The sequence below is a fragment of the Enhydra lutris genome, unplaced genomic scaffold (genome assembly GCF_002288905.1).
Source record: "Enhydra lutris kenyoni isolate GAN:26980312 unplaced genomic scaffold, ASM228890v2 scaffoldscaffold22, whole genome shotgun sequence".
Taxonomy (NCBI): domain Eukaryota; kingdom Metazoa; phylum Chordata; class Mammalia; order Carnivora; family Mustelidae; genus Enhydra; species Enhydra lutris.
Window position 1 is genome coordinate 5,755,338 of NW_019154106.1, and position 13,412 is coordinate 5,768,749.

The 13,412-nt window shown below is 40.0% G+C and overlaps 1 protein-coding gene across 1 annotated transcript in view; it reads right to left on the reverse strand.

The window, feature by feature from the left end:
- LOC111149654 (chromosome unknown C11orf80 homolog) overlaps nucleotides 1-13,412 on the reverse strand; it is a 135,289-nt gene that overhangs the window by 100,472 nt on the left and 21,405 nt on the right. Inside the window, exon 3 of the mRNA XM_022506853.1 lies at nucleotides 10,348-10,401. Coding sequence (XP_022362561.1) covers nucleotides 10,348-10,401 — 54 coding nt within the window. The remainder of the gene's footprint in view (nucleotides 1-10,347; nucleotides 10,402-13,412) is intronic.

Consider the following 13,412-nt stretch of genomic DNA (forward strand, 5'->3'; position numbering starts at 1 on the left):
ATTACTTCTTATTCCAACATAAATAAAACACCCCAAAATAAGAGCCTGTTTGTATACAAATAGAAGTATTCCAGAGCCAGTGAAAAATACCTATACAATCCTGATAGAACAGACTGAAGGTAAAGAAAATTGAAGGTGGATGGCTCTACAACAGCACAGTTCCCCAAAGAGAGATCAGACCTTATTTTAGGCCCTGAGAGACAACAACCAAGCAATGAAGAGAACAAAATAGTTAAAGTGAATTCAGAGGCATACCGTTAATTTTATATAGAGAAGTAATTTTTTTAACATCTGGAAATCTGATGGTTAATGAATCAGCCATCAGAGACTTTCTAATGAAGCTAATTAAACAGTGTAAAGACTTGTGAATGGACCAATTTAAAGCAGTTCATTATGGGGCACCTGGGTGGCTCAGTGGGTTAAGCCTCTGCCTTCTGCTCAGGTCATGATCTCAGGGCCCTGGGCTCAGGTCATGATCTCAGGGTCCTGGGATCAAGCCCCACATCGGGCTCTCTGCTCTGCAGGGAGCCTGCTTCCAACCCCCACCAACCCCACCACCCTCTCCGTCTGCCTACTTGTGATCTCCCTCTGTCAAATAAATAAATAAAATCTTTTAAAAAAATAAAGCAATTCATTAATAATGTTACAGGAATCCTAAATAAATAACCATAGTAATAAAGCCATAGTTAATGGTGCATAAACCAGGGAGCTAAGGGATTTACATCTTAAACTTGGACAATTTCCTTTGTGAGTTTCACTGAGTCATTTTTATTACTAATTAGTAAAAATTAATAGCATTATTGACTGGAGGTTAGTATTATGAGCCTGGAAAATAGACAGGCTGAAGTTGGCTATTAAATGTGATTAACTATGATTAAATGACTCAATTTTTATTGTCTAATTGATATGTAGTACAAAAAGTTAGCCACCTATACCTTATCACCAAGGATATAAAAATAAATAAATAAATATGCATTAAATTGCTGTGAGCTTTTAAAAGAATTAAAACTAAGTTACCATGACACTAACTGTTTAAATTTTGTATTAACATAATAACAGCTGGTTATTCCATACCCTAATTCAACTCAAAATCTTCTCTCCAGGTATTAACAATGATAATAAATCCATTCCCTTGCACCTACATAGGTTTTTCACTTTTCTCAAAGCACTTTCACAAATATTAATTGAAGAAATTGTATTAGATACAATCTGACCACTGACTGTACAGGCATGTTAAGTATAGGCTTATGTTTCAGGAAATATACCTATTACTTCCTTAGTGCTAATAACAACATACTCCCAGTTATTTACGTGGATTTGCACTTCTTCCAAAGCATTTTCACACATATTAACTAAAGCAGTGGCATTAAGAATGATCTTTCCAAAAAAAAAAAAAAAAAAAAAAAAAAAAAAAAAAGAATGATCTTTCCATTCCTTGATCACCCAAATGGCAGAATTCAAAAAAGAAGAGGACTAAAGATTGATAAATAGGCTAGATGGTTTTGAGGTAGTTAACTCATGATTCTTAAAGCTGGACTCGGGCTTCCCAAAGTTTTAGAATTAGAGCAGACTCTCCAGGACAATAAGCTGATTCTCCTTTTCTTCCAGACATAGGCTTTGGGAGGCAGTAGAATTAAGTGATTAAAAGATCTTAGGTATATGCATAAGGAAGACACCAAATCTGTCTTGATCATCTCTATAACCCCTCCATGTCAAGCACAAAGCTAAGTATATAGTTAATGCTCAATGAGTCATCATTATGATGATTACCACAAGGAGAACATTCTACCCAAGGTTTCACAGAATTTTTGTTATGGAGCTATTGTCCACCATAATTACTGCCTTCAAATGTGTGCACAACAAGAAGAACCTAAGATGGGGGAGCACCTGGGTGGCTCAGTCAGTTAAGTATCTGCCTTTGGCTCAGGTCGTGGTCCAAGGTCCTGGGATTGAGCCCTGCATCAGGCTCCCTTCTTGATGGAGTCTACTTGGCCCTTTCCCTCTGGCCCTCCTCTCACCCCAGCTCATGCTCCCTCACTCACACACAAGCTCTCTCTCTCAAATAAAATCTTTTTAAAAAATAAATAATAATAAATTTTTAAAAGAAAGAAATAAGATTCACAGAGCAAAAAGCTGAGGTCCATTAAGAATCTAGGATACAGGGGCACCTAGATGGCTCAGTTGGTTAAGTGTCTGACTCTTGTGATCTCTGTCAAATAAATAAATAGTCTTTTTTTTTTTTTTAATTATTTTGTAGGGAGGAGCAAGATGGTAGAGGAGCAGGAGACCTGAATTTTTTCTGGTCCCAGGAATACAGCTAGATAGTTATCCAATCATTCTGAACAGGCTACAAACTCAACAGGAGATAAAGAAAAGAAGAGCAGCAAACAGAAAAGTGACCACCTTCTAGAAGGTCTCTTCTGATTTGTTTTGTGTATATTCTTCTGGGGTCATTGTTACCCTTTTAGCATTTTGTTCTCTCATTCATCTGTTCTTCTCTGGACAAAATGACAAGGTGGAAAAACTCACCTCACAGAGAAAAACAAGTATCATATGATCTCACTGATATGAGGAATTTGACAAACAAGACAGAGGATCATAGGGGAAGGGAGGGAAAAATGAAACAATATGAAACCAGAGAAGGAGACAAACCATTAGAGACTCTTCAATCTCAGGAAATAAACCGAGGGTTGCTGGAGGGAAGATGGGTGGGAGGGATGGGACGGCTGGGTGATGGACACACAGAGGGTATGTGCCATGGTGAGTGCTGTGAATTGTGTAAGACTGATGAATCACAGACCTGTATCCTGAAACAAATAATACATTATATGTTTTTTTTTAAAGATTTTATTTATTTATTTGACAGAGAGAGACACACCGAGAGAGGGAACACAAGCAGGGGTAGAAGCAGGCAGAGGAAGACAGAGGAAGAAGCAGGGTTCCTGCTGGGCAGGGAGCCCGATGTAGGGCTCAATCCCAGGACCCTGGGACCATGACCCAAGCCGAAGGCAGATGCCCAGTGACTGAGCCACCCAGGCACCCCGATATTACATGTTAATTAAAAAAAAAATTTTTTTTTAAATAAAAGGTATAAGCTTGCAAGAAAAAAATTTTGTAAAATTTGTAAATTAACCACACTTTAGGAAAAGGCCCATTGGATAACTTACAAACCACACAACTATAGAAGATAAACATGAAAGCACAACATTTCTCAGATCATTTTGATCTCCTTAAAATAAATGTATATCCTTTTGCTTTAGATTATTCTCAAGTCAAAGGAAAGAAGAGCTAAAACCAGGGTCACCAAAACTTCCTAAACCACACCAACTCTGGCATGTGGAGTACAGTATTAAAACTGGCCAAAACAATTTATAGTAAAGCCTTCTCCACACATTATTTCTTTGAGTTAGATGGAAACAAATACTTTACCAAAAATTTTCTTTTCTTTTTTTTTTTTTAAAAGATTTTATTTATTTATTTGACAGAGAGAGATCACAAGTAGGCAGAGAGGCAGGCAGAGAGAGAGAAGGAAGCAGGCTCCCTGCTGAGCAGAGAGCCCAATGCGGGGCTCGATCCCAGGACCCTGAGATCATGACCTGAGCCGAAGGCAGTGGCTTAACCCACTGAGCCACCCAGGCGCCCCCAAAAATTTTATTTTCTATCTGTGATAATTTTGCCTGAAGTTGTATAGAGAGTATTCAGAGAAGCTAGAGACCTAGGTATCTTGTTCATTCCTGTATCTATACAATTTTATACATCATCTTTCTGTAGGATTGCCAGATAAAATACAGGACAAAATATTGCATGGCACACTTACACTACAAAATTACTCATTGTTTATCTGAAATTAAAATTTAAATGGGCATCCTGTATTTTTATTTGCTAAATCTGGCAACACTATCTTTCAGTTTGTCTGTTTTAGAAAATACCAAATTCGGTGGAGGAGTCAAGATGGCGGAGAAGTAGCAGCTGAGACTACTTCAGGTAGCGGGAGATCAGCTAGATAGCTTATCTAAAGATTGCAAACACCTACAAATCCAACGGGAGATCGAAGAGAAGAAGAACAGCAATTCTAGAAACAGAAAATCAACCACTTTCTGCAAGGTAGGACTGGCGGAGAAGTGAATCCAAAGCGACGGGAAGATAGACCGCAGGGGGAGGGGCCGGCTCCCGGCAAGTGGCGGAGCAACGGAGAACAAAATCGGGACTCTTAAAAGTCTGTCAGCTGAGGGACATCGCTCCAGAGGCTTAACCGGGGTGAAGCCCGCGCGGGATCAGCGTGGCCTCAGGTCCCGCAGGATCACAGAAGGATCAGGGGTGTCTGAGTGTCGCAGAGCTTACAGGTATTAGAACGGGGAAGCCGGCTACAGAGACAGAGCCGAGGAGTGAGCTCTAAACTCGGGGTTACCTTGAACCAGTCGCAGGCTCGGTCAGCTCGGAGCGCGGCCGGAGGCCAGGGTGACGGGAGTAATTGGGCGCTGTTCTCTGAGGGCGCACTGAGGAGTGGGGCCCCGGGCTCTCGGATCCTCCGGGCCAGAGACTGTGCGGCCGCCATCTTCATTCCCGCCCTCCGGAACTCTACGGAAAGCGCTCAGGGAACAAAAGCTCCCGAAAGCAAACCCGAGCGGATTACTCAGCCCAGCCCCTGGTAAGGGCGGTGCAACTCCGCCCGGGGCAAAGACACTTGAGAATCACTACAACAGGCCCCTCCCCAGAATATCAACAAGAAATCCAGCCAGGACCAAGTTCACCTACCAAGGAGCGCAGTTTCAATACCAAGGAGAGCAGCGGAATTCCAGAGGAGGAGAAAGCAAAGCCGGAGCTCATGGCTTTCTCCCCATGATTCTTTAGCCTTGCAGTTAATTTTTTTTTTCTTTTTCAATTTTTTTCCTCTTCTTCTGCTAAATTTTTTAAACTTTTACCCTTTTCTTTTTAACGTTTTTTAACTAGTTTATCTAATATATTTTTCCCTTTTTATATTTTTTCTTTATTCATTTTCTTCTTTTAATTGTTTCATTTTTTTTTTCTTTCTGAACCTCTTTTTATCCCCTTTCTCCCCCCTCACGATTTGGGATCTCTTCTGATTTGGTTAAAGCATATTTTCCTGGGGTTGTTGCCATCCTTCTAGTATTTTACTTGCTCCTTCATATACTCTTATCTGGACAAAATGACAAGGTGGAAAAATTCACCACAAAAAAAAGAACAAGAGGCAGTACCAAAGGCTAGGGACCTAATCAATACAGACATTGGTAATATGTCAGATCTAGAGTTCAGAATGACAATTCTCAAGGTTCTAGCCGGGCTCGAAAAAGGCATGGAAGATATTAGAGAAACCCTCTCAGGAGATATAAAAGCCCTTTCTGGAGAAATAAAAGAACTAAAATCTAACCAAGTTGAAATAAAAAAAGCTATTAATGAGGTGCAATCAAAAATGGAGGCTCTCACTGCTAGGATAAATGAGGCAGAAGAAAGAATTAGCGATATAGAAGACCAAATGACAGAGAATAAAGAAGCTGAGCAAAAGAGGGACAAACAGCTACTGGACCACGAGGGGAGAATTCGAGAGATAAGTAACTCCATAAGACGAAACAACATTAGAATAGTTGGGATTCCAGAAGAAGAGGAAACAGAGAGGGGAGCAGAAGGTATATTGGAGAGAATTATTGGAGAGAATTTCCCCAATATGGCAAAGGGAACAAGCATCAAAATCCAGGAGGTTCAGAGAACCCCCCTCAAAATCAATAAGAATAGGTCCACACCCCGTCACCTAATAGTAAAATTTACAAGTCTTAGTGACAAAGAGAAAATCCTGAAAGCCCGGGAAAAGAAGTCTGTAACATACAATGGTAAAAATATTAGATTGGCAGCAGACTTATCCACAGAGACCTGGCAGGCCAGAAAGAGCTGGCATGATATATTAGAGCACTAAACGAGAAAAACATGCAGCCAAGAGTACTATATCCAGCTAGGCTATCATTGAAAATAGAAGGAGAGATTAAAAGCTTCCAGGACAAACAAAAACTGAAAGAATTTGCAAACACCAAACCAGCTCTACAGGAAATATTGAAAGGGGTCCTCTAAGCAAAGAGAGACCCTAAAAGTAGTAGATCAGAAAGGAACAGAGACAGTATACAATAATAGTCACCTTACAGGCAATACAATGGCACTAAATTCATATCTCTCAATAGTTACCCTGAATGTTAATGGGCTAAATGCCGCAATCAAAAGACACAGGGTATCAGAATGGATAAAAAAAGCAAAACCCATCTATATGTTGCCTACAAGAAACTCATTTTAAACCCGAAGACACCTCGAGATTTAAAGTGAGGGGGTGGAAAAGAATTTACCATGCTAATGGACATCAGAAGAAAGCAGGAGTGGCAATCCTTATATCAGATCAATTAGATTTTAAGCCAAAGACTATAATAAGAGATGAGGAAGGACACTATATCATACTCAAAGGATCTGTCCAACAAGAAGATCTAACAATTTTAAATATCTATGCCCCTAACGTGGGAGCAGCCAACTATATAAACCAATTAATAACAAAATCAAAGAAACACATCGACAATAATACAATAATAGTAGGGGACTTTAACACTCCCCTCACTGAAATGGACAGATCATCCAAGCAAAAGATCAACAAGGAAATAAAGGCCTTAAATGACACACTGGACCAGATGGACATCACAGATATATTCAGAACATTTCATCCCAAAGCAACAGAATACACATTCTTCTCTAGTGCACATGGAACATTCTCCAGAATAGATCACATCCTCAGTCCTAAGTCAGGTCTCAACCGGTATCAAAAGATTGGGATCACTCCCTGCATATTTTCAAACCACAATGCTCTGAAGCTAGAACTCAATCACAAGAGGAAATTTGGAAAGAACCCAAATACATGGAGACTAAACAGCATCCTTCTAAAGAATGAATGGGTCAACCAGGAAATTAAAGAAGAATTGAAAAAATTCATGGAAACAAATGATAATGAAAACACAATGGTTCAAAATCTGTGGGACACAACAAAGGCAGTCCTGAGAGGAAAATATATAGCAGTACAAGCCTTTCTCAAGAAACAAGAAAGGTCTCAGGTACACAACCTAACCCTACACCTAAAGGAGCTGGAGAAAGAAAAAGAAAGAAACCCTAAACCCAGCAGGAGAAGAGAAATCATAAAGATCAGAGCAGAAAGCAATGAAATAGAAACCAAAAAAACAATATAACAAATCAACGAAACTAGGAGCTGGTTCTTTGACAGAATTAATAAGATTGATAAACCCCTGGCCAGACTTACCAAAAAGAAAAGAGGACCCAAATAAATAAAATCATGAATGAAAGAGGATAGATCACAACTAACACCAAAGAAATACAGACAATTATAAGAACATACTATGAGCAACTCTACGCCAGCAAATTTGACAATCTGGAAGAAATGGATACATTCCTAGAGACATATAAACTACCACAACTGAACCAGGAAGAAATAGAAAGCCTGAACAGACCCATAACCAGTAAGGAGATTGAAACAGTCATCAAAAATCTCCAAACAAACAAAAGCCCAGGGACAGACGGCTTCCCAGGGGAATTCTACCAAACATTTAAAGAAGAACTAATTCCTATTCTCCTGAAACTGTTCCAAAAAATAGAAATGGAAGGAAAACTTCCAAACTCATTTTATGAGGCCAGCATCACCTTGATCCCAAAACCAGACAAGGATCCCATCAAAAAAGAGAACTACAGACCAATATCCTTGATGAACACAGATGCAAAAATTCTCACCAAAATACTAGCCAATAGGATCAACAGTACATTAAAAGGATTATTCACCACGACCAAGTGGGATTTATTCCAGGGCTGCAAGGTTGGTTCAACATCCGCAAATCAATCAATGTGATACAACACATTAATAAAAGAAAGAACAAGAACCATATGATACTCTCAATAGATGCTGAAAAAGCATTTGACAAAGTACAGCATCCCTTCCTGATCAAAACTCTTCAAAGTGTAGGGATAGAGGGCACATACCTCAATATTATCAAAGCCATCTATGAAAAACCCACCGCAAATATCATTCTCAATGGAGAAAAACTGAGAGCTTTTCCGCTAAGGTCAGGAACACGGCAGGGATGTCCATTATCACCACTGCTATTCAACATAGTACTAGAAGTCCTAGCCTCAGCAATCAGACAACAAAAGGAAATTAAAGGCATCCATATCGGCAAAGAAGAAGTCAAACTATCACTCTTCGCAGATGATATGATACTATATGTGGAAAACCCAAAAGACTCCACTCCAAAACTGCTAGAACTTGTACAGAAATTCAGTAAAGTGTCAGGATATAAAATCAATGCACAGAAATCAGTTGCATTTCTCTACACCAACAACAAGACAGAAGAAAGAGAAATTAAGGAGTCAATCCCATTTACAATTGCACCCAAAACTATAAGATACCTAGGAATAAACCTAACCAAAGAGACTAAGAATCTATACTCAGAAAACTATAAAGTACTCATGAAAGAAATTGAGGAAGACACAAAGAAATGGAAAAATGTTCCATGCTCCTGGATTGGAAGAATAAATATTGTGAAAATGTCTATGCTACCTAAAGCAATCTACACATTTAATGCAATTCCTATCAAAGTACCATCCATTTTTTTCAAAGAAATGGAACAAATAATCCTAAAATTTATATGGAACCAGAAAAGACCTCGAATAGCCAAAGCGATATTGAAAAAGAAAGCCAAAGTTGGTGGCATCACAATTCCGGACTTCAAGCTCTATTACAAAGCTGTCATCATCAAGACAGCATGGTACTGGCACAAAAACAGACGCATAGATCAATGGAACAGAATAGAGAGCCCAGAAATAGACCCTCAACTCTATGGTCAACTAATCTTTGACAAAGCAGGAAAGAACATCCAATGGAACAAAGACAGCCTCTTCACTAAATGGTGTTGGGAAAATTGGACAGCCACATGCAGAAAAATGAAATTGGATCATTTCCTTACACCACACACGAAAATAGACTCAAAATGGATGAAGGACCTCAATGTGAGGAAGGAATCCATCAAAATCCTTGAGGAGAACACAGGCAGCAACCTCTTCGACCTCAGCCGCAGCAACATCTTCCTAGGAACATCGCCAAAGGCAAGGGAAGCAAGGGCAAAAATGAACTATTGGGATTTTATCAAGATCAAAAGCTTTTGCACAGCAAAGGAAACAGTTAACAAAACCAAAAGACAACTGACAGAATGGGAGAAGATATTTGCAAACGACATATCAGACAAAGGGCTAATATCCAAAATCTATAAAGAACTTAGCAAACTCAACACCCAAAGAACAAATAATCCAATCAAGAAATGGGCAGACGACATGAACAGACATTTCTGCAAAGAAGACATCCAGATGGCCAACAGACACATGAAAAAGTGCTCCATATCAACCAGAATCAGGGAAATACAAATCAAAACCACAATGAGATATCACCTCACACCAGTCAGAATGGCTAAAATTAACAAGTCAGGAAATGACAGATGCTGGCGAGGATGTGGAGAAAGGGGAACCCTCCTACAGTGTTGGTGGGAATGCAAGCTGGTGCAACCACTCTGGAAAACAGCATGGAGGTTCCTGAAAATGTTGAAAATAGAACTACCCTATGACCCAGCAATTGCACTGCTGGGTATTTACCCTAAAGATACAAACGTAGTGATCCGAAGGGGCACGTGCACCCGAATGTTTATAGCAGCAATGTCTACAATAGCCAAACTATGGAAAGAACCTAGATGTCCATCAACAGACGAATGGATAAAGAAGATGTGGTATATATACACAATGGAATACTATGCAGCCATCAAAAGAAATGAAATCTTGCCATTTGCAATGACGTGGATGGAACTAGAGGGTATCATGCTTAGCGAAATTAGTCAATCGGAGAAAGACAACTATCATATGATCTCCCTGATATGAGGGAGAGGAGATGCAACATGGGGGTTTAAGGGGGTAGGAGAAGAGTAAATGAAACAAGATGGGATTGGGAGGGAGACAAACCATAAGTGACTCTTAATCTCACAAAACAAACTGAGGGTTGATGGGGGGAGGGGGGTTGGGAGAGGGGGGGTGGGGTTATGGACATTGGGGAGGGTATGTGCTATGGTGAGTGCTGTGAAATGTGTAAACCTGGCGATTCACAGACCTGTACCCCTGGGGATAAAAATATATTATATGTTAAAAAAAATAATAAAATTTAAATTAAAAAAAAATCCTTAAAAAAAAAAAGAAAATACCAAATTCACTGTCAGGAAGAGACTTAATCTCATGAAAGTAGAGTAATTCTTTCTTTACCTTTTAGGAACTTCTTGAGAACCAAACCACCATAAATGCTTCCTGCAGAAGCAACTGTAAGAAACAGAATACAAAGAAATATCACAAACAATTAAACAGATTTATCTAAAGAATCTAATGGGAGCCTAAAAACAGTTTATTGATACAGAATATAAAAAAGGTGACCACTTTGTAATGGGTTTATTAAAAATGGAGACACCAAAGAAGCATTATGAGGCTATAACAACTCTCTGGGAGCAGAATAACTTTTTGGAGATGAGAACTAAATGGCAAGTCTTTTCACCTATACCCAATACCAAGACTGCTTCTTTAGGTATTACTATTCCTGAGAGAAAATGATTATAGGAAGACTGCAAACTATAGCTAGTAATCAGAATATATCATGCCAATAACCCACATTCCAGTGTAAGATTCAATTTAAAAATTTGGCCCTTTTAAATAATTCTCTAGTGGAAAATATTAGACTATCAGGTAAGAATTCTTCATATCTAGAGTTCTAACTCTGAACATCAGAACATTTAGACCAACAATCTTTTTAAAAAAAATTTTTAAGTAAACTCTTACCCCTCAATGTGGGGCTCAAACTCACAACCCTGAGATCAAGAGTCACATGCTCAACTGACTGATCCAGCCAGGTGCCCCTAGAGCAATGATTCCTCAGGGGAAGAGGATGAAAAATGAAGCAGGTACCTAAGCCCTCAGAACCATCTAGAGACTTTTTCTAAATTGAACATCGCTCCCCCAGAGGGTTAACCCACAGTTAAGAATCTAAGAATTGCTGCTATAGGAACCAATGAAAATGTGTGTGTCTCTCTCTCTAGAAATGTGTATTCCTCAAGCAGGGGAAAGAGGCTGAGAAGAACTGAACAACAGTGAGAGGCAATCGTTCTCTAAATGTGTGCAGTCCAAATACAGTAGCCACTAGATACATGTAGCTATTTAAATTTAAATTTAGCTAAATTAAAACAAATGAAAAATAAGATTCCTCTGTCACACTAGCCATATTTCAAGTGGTCATTAGCCAGGTGTGGCTAATGGCTACTGTGCTGAACAGCACAGATATAGAACATTTCTGTCATCACAAAAAGTTCTACTGAAATTCTATTAGAACGGGGCTTTAGGGCGCATGGGTGACTCAGTGCATCAAGCCTCTGTCTTCAGCTCAGGTCATGATCTCAGGATCCTGGGATTGAGTCTGGCGTCGGGCACTCTGCTTGGTGGGGAGGCTGCTTCCTCCTCTCTCTCTACTTCTGATCTCTCTCTCTGTGTCAAATAAATAAATAAAATCTTTAAAATAAAAAAAAAGAACAGGGCTTTACATTTCCAGATTTTGAATGATTCAAGCCCCGCATCGGGCTCTCTGCTCAGGAGGGAGCCTGCTTCCCCCTCTCTCTCTGCCTACCTCTCTGCCTACTTGTGATTTCTCTCTCTGTCAAATAAATGAATAAAATCTTAAAAAAAAAAAATCATCTCAGGGTGCCTGGGTGGCTGAATCAGTTAAGCATCTGCCTTCAATTCAGGTCATGATCCTGAGATCCTAGGATGGAGCTCCACATCAGGCTTCCTGCCTCTCCCTCTCCATCTGCCACTCCCCCTGCTTGTGCTCTCTCTGTCAAATAAATAAGTAAAATCTTTTTAAAAAATATTCTCTTTTTTCTTAACATTCTTCACAGGCACACACTGGTTCTAACTTGAGAGCGGATCACGGGGACAGGGATGGCAGGTGGTAGCAGGCCTACACTAGTGATTACTGAGGAACTGAACATTAGTAAGAAAAAAAAATACAACCTATATACCTCACAGTGCATCCACGATATTTCTCAATTGCATATGTCACACTGTCTCCTCAAACATTCTTTTTTTTTTTTTTTTAAGATTTTATTTATTTATTTGACAGAGAGATAGAGAGCACAAGTAGGCAGAGTGGCAGGCAGAGGGAGAGAGAGAAGCAGGCTCTCCGCCGAACAGGGAGCCCGATGTGGGACTCGATCCCAGGATCCTGGGATCACGACCCAAGCTGAAGACAGCCGCCCAACCGACTGAGCTACCCAGGCGCCCTCAAACATTCTTTTTTAATTTTAACAAGTACCATATCAACTATTGTTGAAAATGGGTCACTTTCAGGGCACCTGGGTGGCTCAGTCAGTTAAGCGGCTGCCTTCAGCTCAGGTCACGATTCCAGGGTCCTGGGATCGAGTCCCGCATTGGGCTCCCTGCTCAGTGGGAAGCCTGCTTCTCCCTCTCCCTGCTGCTCCCCCTACTTGTGTGCGTGCTCTCTCTTTCCGTCAAATAAATAAACAAAAATCTTAAAAAAAAAAAAAAAGAAAATGGGTCATTTTCAGTGAATGTACTCAGAGAGCAATTATCCTGCCTGCTCCACATCCCTTCCGGCCCCCAATTTTCAGCTATCCTTCTAATGTCCGTGTACTAAAGTAATGAAGAGCTATCCTTCAAATGCAAAGATAACAACACAGACTTATCTGTAAAACATCATTTTTAAAGCAACAGCATTGGGGCGCCTGGGTGGTTCAGTGGGTTAAGCCTCTGCCTTCAGCTCAGGTCATGATCTCAGGGTCCTGGGATCGAGCCCCACATCGGGCTCTCTGCTCAACAGGGAGCCTGCTTCCTCCTCTCTCTGCCTGCCTCTCTGCCTGCTTGTGATCTCTCTGTCAAATAAATAAATGAAATCTTTAAAAAAAAATAAAAAATAAAGCAACAGCATTCCCCAAAATTCCCTCTAAAGAACAGCAAATGATGTTTTTTAAAAAAAAAAAGAGTTATGAGGTCAAATATGTTTGGGAAATACTGTATACTATTGCCCATTTTTGAAGATTCATAGTCTACAGTGGCATATCAAAGGTTTTGAGAAGATATAATGAAACTCAATTAATGGTTTTTTTTTTCAAGACCAAATGGGGAAGTTGGGGAGTAGAGGGAGAGAGAGAATCTTAAGCAGGTTCCACACCCAGTGCAGAGACCAATGTAGGGCTCACTCTCACAACCCTGAGATCACAACCGGAGCCAAAATCAAGAGTCAGTTGCTCAACCAAGACACCCCAGCACCC